General features: G+C 54.1%; 1 protein-coding gene across 2 annotated transcripts in view; it reads left to right on the top strand.

The window, feature by feature from the left end:
- BRD4 (bromodomain containing 4) overlaps positions 1 to 12994 on the top strand; it is a 72160-nt gene that overhangs the window by 43605 nt on the left and 15561 nt on the right. The window contains exons 5-12 of one of the 2 annotated variants that reach the window (XM_070462682.1): positions 1266 to 1401; positions 2869 to 3158; positions 3822 to 4184; positions 5198 to 5326; positions 9966 to 10175; positions 10658 to 10857; positions 11095 to 11429; positions 12489 to 12599. In XM_070462682.1, the coding sequence (XP_070318783.1) occupies positions 1266 to 1401; positions 2869 to 3158; positions 3822 to 4184; positions 5198 to 5326; positions 9966 to 10175; positions 10658 to 10857; positions 11095 to 11429; positions 12489 to 12599 (1774 nt within the window). The remainder of the gene's footprint in view (positions 1 to 1265; positions 1402 to 2868; positions 3159 to 3821; positions 4185 to 5197; positions 5327 to 9965; positions 10176 to 10657; positions 10858 to 11094; positions 11430 to 12488; positions 12600 to 12994) is intronic. The other variant, XM_070462686.1, reaches the window with a different exon arrangement.

Consider the following 12994-nt stretch of genomic DNA (forward strand, 5'->3'; position numbering starts at 1 on the left):
GTGGGCGTGTCTGAACCCATGGGCAGGGGCGCTGGGTGCAGCTGGGATTGCAATCTGAGCAGAGGAGACCACTGGTGGCAGAGGTAAATGGGACCGTTGGTTTTGTGTGTGATCTGGGTATGTGTCTTTTGAGGCCAATAACCTTTTGGTTATGTTTCCAAGCCGTCCTTGTTAGCTGAAAGCATGTACTTCTGATGCCCTTGGGACTTTGGTTCTTGAGCATGTCTAGTAGAGAAGATGTGAAAAGGACAGTCGAGAATCACTATGACTCAAATTGTCAGGAAGGAACCTACTAAAATGTAGAGAAAAATGTAAAGAAAGTGAAAGCTGCTCAGTCGTGTCCGACTCTTTGCGACCCCATGGACTGTACAGTCCATGAAATTGTCCACACCAATATACTGGTGTGGGTAGCCATTCAGTTCTCCAGGGCATGTTCCCAACCCAGGGATTAAACAAAACAGATCTCCTACATTGCAGGTGGATTCTTTACCAGCTGAGCCACCAGGGAAACCCAGTTGTAAAGAAAGATGTGCTCAAACAGAAACCTAAATGTGAGAGAGGGTACAGTGTGGGGCCTGCTGCATCTGCAACTGTGGACATGACCATCAATAATAGCTTGTGGCTGTAGAATCAAGTATCCCCTTTTAGGGTCTTACATGTAGGCCTAAAGATCACGTCTTAACCCAGTAGCCAAGCCATTCATCTTGGCTATGCCGTGAAGCCAGATCATTTGTTTAAAGTCTCAGTTGTCATCGCTAGGTTTAAGGGAAATATGTACAGGTAGGATTCTCCATTTAGAGCTGAGTGGGTTGAGGGATGTTACAGGTGAGGTGGCAGAGTGGGACCCATAAGGCAGTGAAGAATGGGCATTTCCCCAAGCTTCAGTGAGCTGCTTTGGCAATACCCTGGGGAACATTATTGGAGCCCTGCTCCTATATCCTGTGTAATCCAAGTAATTCTGGTGAAATTGCATTGTGTCAAGGGAGGGACCCCTGTTTGTGGTTGGCAGTGCTTGATAGATACTGAAGGCATTAGGATGGTTTCTCGGGCCAGAAGTTAAAAGGCTGGAGAGGCAGCAGACTTGCAGGTCTGTGAATCCTCCGCAGTGCCAGGTAGCATAGCTGTGTTGTAGCCCTTTGGAGTTCAGATTGGAGGACTCCGAATACGACGCTCCACACTTTGGGACCTAGGATGGGGAGCTCTTGTTCTGTCTAGAAAGGTGGGGAGGGCTTTCCAACCCTCACTGTGTGTGTCTCCTCTTTTAGCCTGGAGATGACATAGTCTTAATGGCAGAAGCTCTGGAGAAGCTTTTCTTGCAAAAAATCAACGAACTGCCCACTGAAGAAACCGAGATTGTGATAGTCCAGGCGAAAGGACGAGGACGCGGGAGGAAAGAAGCAGGTAGGGCGCCCACAGCGGCTCCACCGTGCGGCAGCGCCTCCCTAGTCAGCCAGCCTCCCCCAGGGCTCCTGGGGGCTAGAGTGGAGGGGAGACGGCTGTGTTACACGCCCCCTGTGTTGGTGCTGTTTGGGGTACGGTGGAGCCAGCGCAGAGGGTCGTACGACCCTCCAGCACAGTAGAAAACATTGGGCCGTGCTGTCTCGATGGACTTCATTTGAAAAGAAAGTGTGGCTTTTTTTTTTTTTTTTTTTTTTAAAGTTATTTTGAAATTATTTGAGTTCTTCATCCCACCAGTGCCATAGATCGTCTTTTTCATTTTGGATAAAATTGATTTGATCAGGGGTAGTCTTAGTCCTAACTAATCCTAGAGCCTTAAGGTTTGTCACTTGGGTTATCTTAATCCACTTGTGTCAAAGTCATACCTGCTAACTGCATAGTCTTCTGAAGTCAAACTCTCTCTGTCTTAGCTCCCACCCCACCCCTGCCCCCCAACTTGACACACCATTCTGAAGGCCAGTTGGTAGGGAGTAGCCTACTCGTGAAATATTTCTGTCCAAGAAGTTTTCACAGCTGCCTTCTGCATCTTGCCATCTGCAGCACCCAAGTTGCAGAAAGATGATGCTTGCAAGGTGGCCTGTGCTGTGAGTTTGCTTCTTTAAGGCGCAAGCTTTCACCTGACTTCCTATCTTGCGTGGAAGGGATATTTTTATGGGAGTGAAGGGGATTGGCTATCTCCCCTGCAGTGCTGAGGGGTAGCCAAGGAGAGCTGGTCTTGAGGGTCACCCCTTAGCTGTGGAACCTGCCCACGGGTGTCCAGTATACTCAGAACCAAGGAGCCCATCCTCCCTGCTGGGAGGGGTTTGGGCTTCACCTGGGTAGCTGTGGGGCCTTGTGTGTTTGGGCTCACCCACACTGCTGCAAGGAGGCTGTGTGAGCCAGTCCTGAAGGGCAGCAGCTGTCCAGCCTGCCCCTGTGATTCAGAGGGATGGGGGGCTGCCAGTTTCCAGAAACCTTGGCTCGGGCTGCCGATCCCGGGCTCTTGCCAGAAATGCTTACTCAGAAGGCAGTGTTTCTGGGAATGAGGACAGCTCTGCCTGTAAGTGCCAAGGAATATTTTTTTGCTATCACTGTCCTAGTGGTAAGTCTCAGTGTGAGTTTCCTGTTCCTTTGGCTCAAGCCTTCGTGCTCCTGAAGGGGTCTTTGTGCCTGAGTAAGGACTTGGAGCCAGGACACCCCAGGAAGTGTGGAATGTGGTGTGCCGCTGCTCTTGGAGCCTCCTGGGACAGGTGGACAAATCTGTCTGAGGGCCAGGGCATTCGGGCTGTTCCGTCTCTTAGACAAATCCCTCTGGTGACTCTGTGTGCCATGCCCATGGCACTGTGTGCTCACCATGTGTGGCCGTGTCCCCACAAGGTCAGCCAGCATGCATGCCTGGCATCTCACCCCTGTCGCTTTTATGGTTGATAGGGACAGCAAAGCCTGGCGTCTCTGCGGTACCGAACACGACGCAAGCGGCAACTCCTCCGCAAACCCAGACCCCTCAGCAGAATCCTCCACCTGTGCAGGCCACACCTCACCCCTTCCCTGCCGTCACCCCAGACCTCATCGTCCAGGCCCCTGTCATGACCGTGGTACCGGCCCAGCCGCTGCAGACGCCCCCGCCAGTGCCCCCCCAGCCACTGCCCCCCCCTGCACCAGCCCCCCAGCCCGTGCAGAGCCACCCGCCCATCATTGCAGCCACCCCGCAGCCTGTGAAGGTGAGTGTCCTGTGCGTGTGTGGCCCAGCCTGGCCACTTTGTAGCTCCGCTACGTCAGAAGGGAGGAGAAGAACCCCCTTCCCACTTCCCCAGTTGCAGTGAGGCTTATAGGAGACAGTCACCCATCCTTGCCAGTGCTTCTGGCTCCCAGGGCACTTGTGGGTATTTCGAGGGGGCATCAAGCTGTGTTTAAATCAGCACAGCCTGAAAGCTGCTGACCCAGAGATTCCGTAATTGAGTAACACCTCCCAGGTGGTTGCTGCCCCCTTCCCAGTTCTAATTTAGACTGTGTGTTTGCAGTTCCTGTCTAAATAGTCTCTGAAATGTGCCTTCCGTGGGTGGCCAGTGACAGGGGTGGGCTCGGGAGAGGTCCCTGGCCTGTAGGAAATTGCTTTCAGAAGTCTCTTTGGCCTCTGGTGAGCAGATCCCACACTCGGTTATGTGCTTTCTCCTGCCACTGGCTGGGTCCTGTCCCAGCTCCAGAACAGAGTGGTGGGACAGGGCCTCCCTGTTTTCAGTCCTTCACCTGTGGGATTACCTTTGGGCTCTGTTCACTGTGAGAATTGAGACCCTAGAAAGAAATTGGCTTCAGGAGTGACCCAGAGGGCCCACTGTGCCAGCCGCTGCCTCTGATCATGCCTGTCGCGCCTGTGCTCTTGACAGACAAAGAAGGGGGTTAAGAGGAAAGCGGATACCACCACCCCTACCACCATCGACCCCATTCATGAGCCGCCCTCACTGCCCCCGGAGCCCAAGACCGCCAAGCTGGGCCCCCGGCGGGAGAGCAGCCGGCCTGTTAAACCCCCGAAGAAGGATGTGCCTGACTCGCAGCAGCACCCGGCGCCAGATAAGAGCAGCAAGGTCTCAGAGCAGCTCAAGTGCTGTAGTGGCATCCTTAAGGAGATGTTCGCCAAGAAGCACGCTGCTTACGCCTGGCCCTTCTACAAGCCCGTGGACGTGGAGGCGCTGGGCCTGCATGACTACTGTGACATCATCAAGCACCCCATGGACATGAGCACAATCAAGGTGAGTGGATGTGTCCCTGAAGCTGGGGAAGGGACCCCTTAGAACCGGAAAGTCCAGCACCTCTGAGGCCTGTCCAGGAGGAGGAGGGAGGACCCAGTCTCAGGAGCTGTCTAGATCTCCTCACCAACCCAAAGCAGCCCAGCGCCCCCTGCTGGGCATTGTGGAGGGTGCAGCGTCTGAGATCGTGGGAGCATGTTGGTCATGGACAGCAGTGCTGCCCCTTCCCTCATCTGAGGACTAGCCCTCTGTGGTCTTGAGGCCCAGTGCCCGTAGACATCTTCACGTGGTAGGTGCTCCAATAGGGTGTGGAGAGTGGTGACTTTGACAGGCTCTTAAGAGGTATATGAGTGCTGGCATTTTAAATATATGTATATATATATACACACACACACACATATATATTTTTTTTTTCCTTTGGGTGTGCTGGGTCTTAGTTGCAGCATGTGGAATCTTTAGTTGCAGCATGCAGGAGCTAGTTATTGACCAGGGGTTGAACCAGGGCTCCCTACTTTGGGAGCTCTGAATCTGAGCCACTAGACCACCAGGGAAATCCCAAGTGCTGGCATTTTCTTGGCATTTTTGGTTTTGTTTATTTTAAGCCTTTGGCATTTTTTCCATGTGGGAGTGGAGTAAACCTGTCCAAACTTGGGCAGAGCAGAGGACATTGCTGTGTTCCTTTTGATTGGTGTCCTGTCCAACGTCAACAAAACAACACAGGCCAGGTCAGAACTAGGCCCAGCCCTCTCTTTACAGTTGTAGCTTAAGCTTTGTGTGGATCGTGTGTGCTCATGCCAGGCACAGTGGGTTAGACGCTAGCAGGGCATTTCCTGGCCTTGAGACTTATTGTTAGAGTATCTCTGTGTCTACCTGATGCTGAGAACTGAGGTAATAACTTCTCCCCACTGAGGTCTGGGTTAAACTCCGAGCCACTGAGAAGTTGACCTGCTCCTGCAGACAGCCCTTCTTGGAGCAGGGGCATCCGTGACTAACCAGGACCCGTCTTGTCTTTTTAGTCTAAACTGGAGGCCCGTGAGTACCGTGATGCTCAGGAGTTTGGTGCCGACGTCCGATTGATGTTCTCTAACTGCTACAAGTACAACCCTCCTGACCATGAGGTGGTGGCCATGGCCCGCAAGCTCCAGGTGAGGCTCTGGGGCAGCTCCGGGTATGGCGTCCTGCCGCAGGGCAGGCTGGGGTCCTGGGTGGGCCAGGCCTCTGTGGGCCTCAGCAGGTTTTACTTGTCGCTTGCTTTGGTATAATGCCATGTTGCTTTGGAAGAGTGGACTAAAGTCAGGTTAACAGGTTTATTTTACATTGGGATTATTGTCTTTTGATTAAAGTAGGGTGGTTGGTTTTGGTCTTGGGCGTTTTGGGGTGTTCCACTGAAAGCCCCCCCACCCCCACCCCCTGCATTCGATTCCCCTTGGCTGGAAGAGTGTGCATCCTGTGCATGGCCCAACTCTTCTCCAAAACAGACCCGTCTCAAGTCGGCGAGGGACGCTCTTGCCAGGTAGACACTTTGTCCCAGTTGTGAGCTGAAGTACCTGCTCACTTGCAGGCATTTCTTCACTAGAGCCTTGAAAGCCATGAGGTTTGCCTTCCCGCTGCAGGGCGGCTGCTTCTAGACGTTCTGTGTGGCCGTGGAGCCCCAATGGGGTGGGATTCGTGGCCCCTTCAGGTTGGTTCTGGGTGGTGTACGCTGTGGAGTGCACCCATGGGTGGGAGGGAGGGGGCAGATTACAACATAAATGTGTGAGCTAGCTCCACTTTTCTTTCTTTCTTTTTATTTTTAAAAAGAAACAAGGAACGACATGTGCCCAAATTTCACCAGAGACATATATTTTGAGTAGAAAGAGCAGGAGTTAAAAATTATGGAGAATAAAGTCAACATTTAGTACTGTTACCTGTTTTCATCATTATAATTTTTTGAAATCACACGTAATGAAAATTCCCAGCCTCTTCTCCCCAGGACCCCAGGTTGTGCTTCTGCTTTCAGGGTCAGAGCAGACTGGACCACCCGTTGTCACACGGTCCAAGTCACACATCCTGCGGCAGGCTCTCTCCTGGGGTCTGGGTGGGGCTTCCTCACACCGGGCTTTCTCTGTCAGCTGTGGGATGCTTCCAGAAGCAAGGACTTGCACAAGGCCTTTGGTGACCTTGGGTCACTGTCTGTCGGAGACCACTCAGGCTCTGCTGCCCACCTGTCTCCCAGCTCTGCTAGCTTCACGCATTGTCCCACACTCACCAGCATATTGTCTCCTATGTCATCGTCTTGGAGCTAAGATGTTCTTTCACTTGGGCTCGTCTGGGTCAGCCTTTGGTGTCCTGAAACTCTACGTATTTAAAAAGAAAAGAAAACCTTATTAGTATGAACCTGGTTATTGTTAATTAAACATGCACTCAGACTTGAAGGTTTTTATTTCTGCTGACTGTTTATTATTTTATTTGAGGTTTTTTGTTTTTGGACAGGGCACAGTCTTCAGTTTGGTGCTGTGTTGTCTGCTTTCTTCACAAAGTTGCCTTTTTTATTGTTTACTTCTGCCTTTCCTATAGGAGCTGGTCAGCCTTCATACCTGTGTTGCAATTCTCAGACATCGCCACCAGGTGGCAGCGGTGTCCTCAGAGCCATACAGACACACACACACACACCATTTTTCTTGTTCTGGGAGTGCCATGAGCATGCCCAAACATGGGGTTTACTCATAGCACGGACACCGAGGTGTTTGCCACATGGCAGCTCTTTTCTAAACATTGGTTCCAGATGCAAGGCTGGAATGGGACAAGATCCTTGCCCTGGAGAAGGGCCCACTTGGGGGGGGGGGGGGCAGAGGGCAGTGCCCGGCGGGGCCACTCAGCACAGGGCTGCCTCTGTCCCCGGCTTGCTTTGTCCCTCGCAGGTTGGGTCTCCATGCTACTGAAAGTAAAACGCCCGGTAGGGGGTAGGGATGTCTGCTTCAGCAGAGTCGACGTGGCAGGTCCTGTGTGGTCATCTCTGGAACACAGTTCCTGTGTTTTGTAGTATTTAGAGTTTTGTTTTTCTTCTTTCGAAGTTTTCCAGGATTAGCATGGTTTAGGTGGCTAGATTGCCTACTGGGGAGGAGGAGCAAAAAAATTCTGGCCCTTGTTTGCCTCAGTAAGAGGAGTTGGGACCTGCTGTGCCCGGGGGCTGGGGTTTATCCAGAATGTTTTATGGGAAAGAATCCACTTTATATTTATCGTCCAGCCTCCAAATGCTGGATCTTTAGAAAGCCCACATCCCACCACCTGGCAGCTGTGGTCACAAAGACAGCTAGGAACCCTTGGTCTCAGGGTGTCCTTGGGAACCTGCAGGTGACTTGAGCTGAGGGTTGCTAGCCTAGCTTCTGGGCCCAGAGCTGCTGCTGGTACTGTTCATTGCGCTCTGTTCTGTGAAGGGAGGAGGGGTAATTTAGAAAGTTTTGTGCCTATGTGGATTACCAGAGTTTTATTTTGGCAGAAAGTGCAAATTCATGGTGGTACACAGTTGTTTTACAGCAAGGGAAAAACATTAAACTGAGGAAGGTACACATATATGCAGGGCCCCGATGTACCTCCAGTGTATGTATGGTTGTGTGTGTTCGGATGTGTATCTGAGTGTCCACTCGTGGCTGTGTCTCCAGCACCTGGGGCCAAGTGGGCCTCCACGGCCTGAATTCTGCTTCCCACTTCCGTGCCCCCAGCCCCTGAGCCTGGTATGCCCAGGTATGGCTAAGTCCGAGAGCAGTATGCAGGTGGGGCAAAGAAGGGCTGACCGGACAGCGCCTCCCCTTTGGTCTCCAACTCTGCTCAGCTGGAGGCTGGTTTGCCTGAGAGTCTTCGGACACTGCCGCCTCCTAGCACCTGAGCATCTCTGTCACTAAAGAGGGTGTGGAGCTTCCTCCATGAGTTTGATACTGCCCAGGGTAGATGGCTCTGGTCAGCACTATAGTAAGAAGAGATACTTGCTCTCTGAAACCAGTGTTCTCTCCGATGTTGAGAATTGTGATGTGGCCTAGGTTCTTGGAGTGGGGTGGAGGTCATGTCATGCTAGGCAGAGTAGATGGGTTCACCTCAAGACACTACCGTCCTAGCACAGAAGGCCTGAGCCCTACTCTCATGGTATGTGCTGCTGATGACAGCTCCTTCCTGTCACTCCCCTCTCCTGAGACACTCGCCCTGGGTGTGGCTCATTGGGTTTTCCTGTCTCTTGCCCGACCCCACGCCACTTTGACCTTTCTCTCATTTGTACCGTCCTGTGTGTCTGCAGCTGTTGTTACCCTCTTTTCATTCTTAGGTCTCAGGTTCCCCCACAGTCTCTTTGCCAACTTTTGCTGTTTCTGCCTTAGCACTTAGGACACATTATAACAATCTGTGTTTGCCCCTTGAGGACGAGGAGCACATCATTCTTGTTTACCACAGAGCAGGTGCAGGTCTGACTCGATCACTTGGAAGGTTTTCTGCAGCAGCGCTTAGCTCACTGGCACACAGGCCCAAGTGTGTTCCTGGGGTGGCCCCCCTAGGGCTGGAACAGACCATGGAATGATAGATGTCCAGCTGGGCACAGCCTCAGAGGCTGGCAGTCCATTTGGCCCCCTGTCCCATGTTTCTTGCTGTTTGGCTTTGGGGCCTTAGTAGGTCAAGGGCCAGAAGCAGCCAGGGAGTGGAAGGAGGCTTCATTTCTACAACAGCCGTAGCCTGTGGGGCAAGAACAGGGGTGCCCTTGTGGTAAGGTAGAGCTGTCTGGCAGCTGGCATGGGGGGCTGATTCGCAGACAAGTGACACCAGGTAGCTTCTGCTTGGTAAAGCATCACCTCTCAGCAGCACCAAGTGCTTGCAGCTGTCCTCTCTTGGGGTCCAGCTGCTCCATCGCCTTCTTAAACACACTTCTCCTAAGTGTGGGCCCAGCTCTTCTAGATGCTTGTGGGGGGCAGTTGTGGGCCTGAGCCTGCCCACATTCAGGGCGCTGTGGGCAGAGATGGTCTTGCCCACAGGGTCTTGCGCCTAGCAGTCTGAACAATGATGATGTCTGGTCATCTCTCCTATTATTCTTCCTTCTTGCCCTTGGATCTGCTCCAGGATTTATTTCTGAATAAATATAGAAAGCCATTGCCCTTCTTAACCTCAAACCCACTCAGCAGAGTTCAGGCAGGCACCTTGTTTGAGAGGAGAAACTGCCTTGGAGGAGGTCAAACTGAGTGATCTGGCAGGGAGGGAACAGTACCACAGTCTGCTGCCCGGATCATGCTTTCCCAACTCTCTGGGCCTGGGGAAACCTGAAGATGTGTTTCCAGAGACATCAAGAGAGTTTCCTAGGTTGTGCCCTGTCAAATACACCCCAGTTTGAAATAGCAGCCTTGGAGTTTGACCCTGTGGCCCTTCTGGGCCCTGCTATTCTCTCAAGCATCTGCTTGTACTTGAGAAAGGTTCCCACCCCCTTCTGTTGTGTGAGTTTCTGTATTAAACTGACTTTCTCTGGGCTTAAAACAGATCTCAAAATCCTGCTGGGAAACCAGCTCTGTTCCTTCCACCACTGTCAGGCCATGTTGGGAGTGCCTTTCACCTCCAAGTGAGATTTGAGAGAGGAGTTTTGGAAGAGCTGTCGGGAGCCCTTGCGCACACCTCAGCTTAGTGGCAGGAAGGGGGTCACTGCCGACCCAGCCCCCTCTGCTCCCTGTTGAGTCAGCCCTCCCAGCCTAAGGGCGTGTGTGGAGCCACAGCCCAGGCGCCCCCCGGGCACCCAGCAGCCCTCATGGGCACGGCTTCCCCTCCCTCCCCCGCCTCCAGGATGTGTTCGAGATGCGCTTTGCCAAGATGCCGGACGAGCCCGAGGAGCCTGCTGCAGCCGTGTCCTCCCCGGCAGTGCCGCCTCCCACCAAGGTTGTTGCCGCGCCATCCTCCAGTGACAGCAGCAGTGACAGCTCCTCAGACAGTGACAGCTCCACCGACGACTCAGAGGAGGAGCGGGCCCAGCGGCTGGCCGAGCTGCAGGAGCAGGTGAGGGCCCCCGAGGTCGGGGGCAGCCCACTGGGGGCAGGGGTGTGCACGGGGTCCTGGGCTTCGCGTGCCAGCTGGCCCCCTTGTGCCTAGTCAGTGCATGTTCATACTTACACGTACATTGTGGGTATGGACGTGGGCTGACATGGCCGTTCTCTGGGCAGAAGTCAGGTTCTGGAACTTTCTGGTGTCTGGAAGGAGGTGGTTGAGCCAGTTTGTCCATCTCCTGGGGCTTCCTGGATGCTCCTCTCCCTGCAACTTGGCCTTTAGAGCCCATACGTGTCTATACACTCTTGCCCTGCCGCTTTAGGGACCCTCTTCCTGGGACCAGTGATGGTCATGGGGCTTCAGTGTCAGCTTCTCTGACAGGGAAGACACTGGTCTGCCCTGGGGTTCAAGGGTCTGGGTGGGCCTGGGCCCTGTGGATATCTGGTGAGACGGCAGGTCATGACAAGAGTGTGTCTTGCTTGTCTGCACCATAGCTCAAAGCCGTGCACGAGCAGCTTGCAGCGCTTTCACAGCCCCAGCAGAACAAACCAAAGAAAAAGGAGAAAGACAAAAAGGAAAAGAAAAAAGAAAAGCACAAAAAGAAAGAGGAAGTGGAGGAGAATAAGAAAAGCAAAGCCAAGGAACTTCCTCCCAAAAAGACCAAGAAAAATAACAGCAGTAACAGCAGCACGAGGTCTGTGGCCGCCCCCGCTTGACAAATGCCCCCTCTCTGGGACGGGCCTCGGAGGGAGGATGGTAGGGCGTGGTGGGTAGCGAGACGCCCCCAGCTCACCGATTTTGGTCTCAACCTCAGCTGCGCTCTCACAGAAAGGTGTTGCCAGTGTCCCCTGTCCCCTGTGAAGACCACTGGGAGGGGTTGTAGAAGCCTCCCCAAGCCCTAAATGAAGGGATGGGTGCCCCCTTTCTGCAGGGACCCATTCCTAATGGTATCTGCATCACCCCTTCGCAGCAAGAAGGAGCCAGCACCCTTGAAGAGCAAGCCCCCTCCCGCATATGAGTCGGAGGAAGAGGACAAGTGCAAGCCCATGTCATACGAGGAGAAGCGGCAGCTGAGCCTGGACATCAACAAGCTGCCTGGCGAGAAGCTGGGCCGCGTGGTGCACATCATTCAGTCACGGGAGCCCTCCCTCAAGAACTCCAACCCCGATGAGATCGAGATCGACTTCGAGACCCTGAAGCCATCCACCCTGCGTGAGCTGGAGCGCTATGTCACCTCCTGCTTGCGGAAGAAGAGGAAACCTCAAGGTGCCCTTCGGCCCTCTGGGGTGGGGCTGGGGGTTCCTGGTCCTGGTGAGGGAGAGGGCTGGCAGGTGGGGCCAGGTGCTGCCCGTGCACCCCTATTAGCGAGGCCCCATTGGCACCTTTAGTTAACTTGACCTTCCAATCCCAGCCCTCTCCCTCTGCAGGCTGTTTAAATTTCCAATTATGAAGTCTGTGTCCTCGACGTGGAAGCCTCTGGAGGGTTGTGACATCAATCTCGACCCTGGACTGTGGGGCACCTTTCTTGACCTCTCTGGCAGATTGCCCTCGGGGTCCTAAGCCTTGCTCTAACCATCAGCAGTCTTCATCCCCAGTTGCTGCCTCTGAGTCTTCCCCAAAAGGCACCGCCCGCGCGCCCCCCCCCCCCCCCCGGCCTTTTTGGGGTGGGGGACATGGCTAGGAGGAAAGCATTAGATTGGCACTGCGCCTGCCTGCTGTCTTCTCTAGTTCCTTGTGACCTGCTCTGCAAGTCTTCCAAGTAGCTCTTTGGTGTTATCAGTGCCTTGTCTTGGCTCATAGTTCTGTCTCAGGACCCGCAGGGTTTAGGATTCTGAGTCAGGGCCTTGCACACAGCCTTCATCCCAGCCCAGACTAACGTGGGGTCCCTGGCACCCCTCCCCTCTGTTCAGGGTGGCACACAGTGACACCCGCCTCCCTCTGCACACCAAGGTGCTGGGAGGGCCCCTGGGGCCCGCCTTCGTCTCGCTTTGTCTCGGATTGTCACGTCCCCTTAGGCCCTCTCCCCACTGCCAGAGAAGTAGCTGAGGGAGCATACTCCAGCAGTCCCTGGTGAGGGAGTTCCCTCCTGCCCTGGTCTCCCAGTCCTCAGTGAACTCTGAGCGGGTGTTTGGAGAGATTGAAGGGGCCTTGAAAGTTGAGTATAAGCCAGGATTTTGGCTGTTGTGCGTGGTAGGCTAGCTGCGCCCTTGGGAAGTGTGTGTAGGGCCGGGGTCTGGAAGGACAGCAGCCGGGCTTTGGGAGCAGCTCTCTGGCTCATGGGGCCCTGGGCCCTGCCTGACTCTTGTCCCCGTTGCTTTATTGCAGCTGAGAAAGTTGATGTGATCGCTGGCTCCTCCAAGATGAAGGGCTTCTCGTCCTCAGAGTCGGAGAGCACCAGCGAGTCCAGCTCCTCTGACAGTGAAGACTCTGAAACAGGTTAGGTGTCTCTGATGTAGTCTTACTGCACTTCTGCCTGTGTTCCGCCCTTTGTCCAGGCTACCAGGGAGCAGAGACGGCAGTCATAAGAGCCTGCGGGGCCCTCCCATCTGTCCATCTTCCTGGTCACCATGCTGACCTGTACCTCGGGTGGTGGGTATCCCAGCACCTACCTCCACCCCACCCCTGACCTGGGCTGGTGGAGGAGACAAGTGGCCAGTGGTGTTGACCCTGCAGAGCCCTGGGAAAGGAGGAAAGGGGGTAGATGATGGAACTGATCTTGGCGTGACCCTGCCCCGCCTCAGAGTCCCCCAGCAGCACCGTTGCCTGCAACTCGGCCCTTTCAGGTGACGTGCTTCAGCAGGTGTGGAGCAGCCTGCTTTTGGCCCCGCTGT

Source organism: Odocoileus virginianus, chromosome 3 (genome assembly GCF_023699985.2).
Source record: "Odocoileus virginianus isolate 20LAN1187 ecotype Illinois chromosome 3, Ovbor_1.2, whole genome shotgun sequence".
Classification (NCBI taxonomy): domain Eukaryota; kingdom Metazoa; phylum Chordata; class Mammalia; order Artiodactyla; family Cervidae; genus Odocoileus; species Odocoileus virginianus.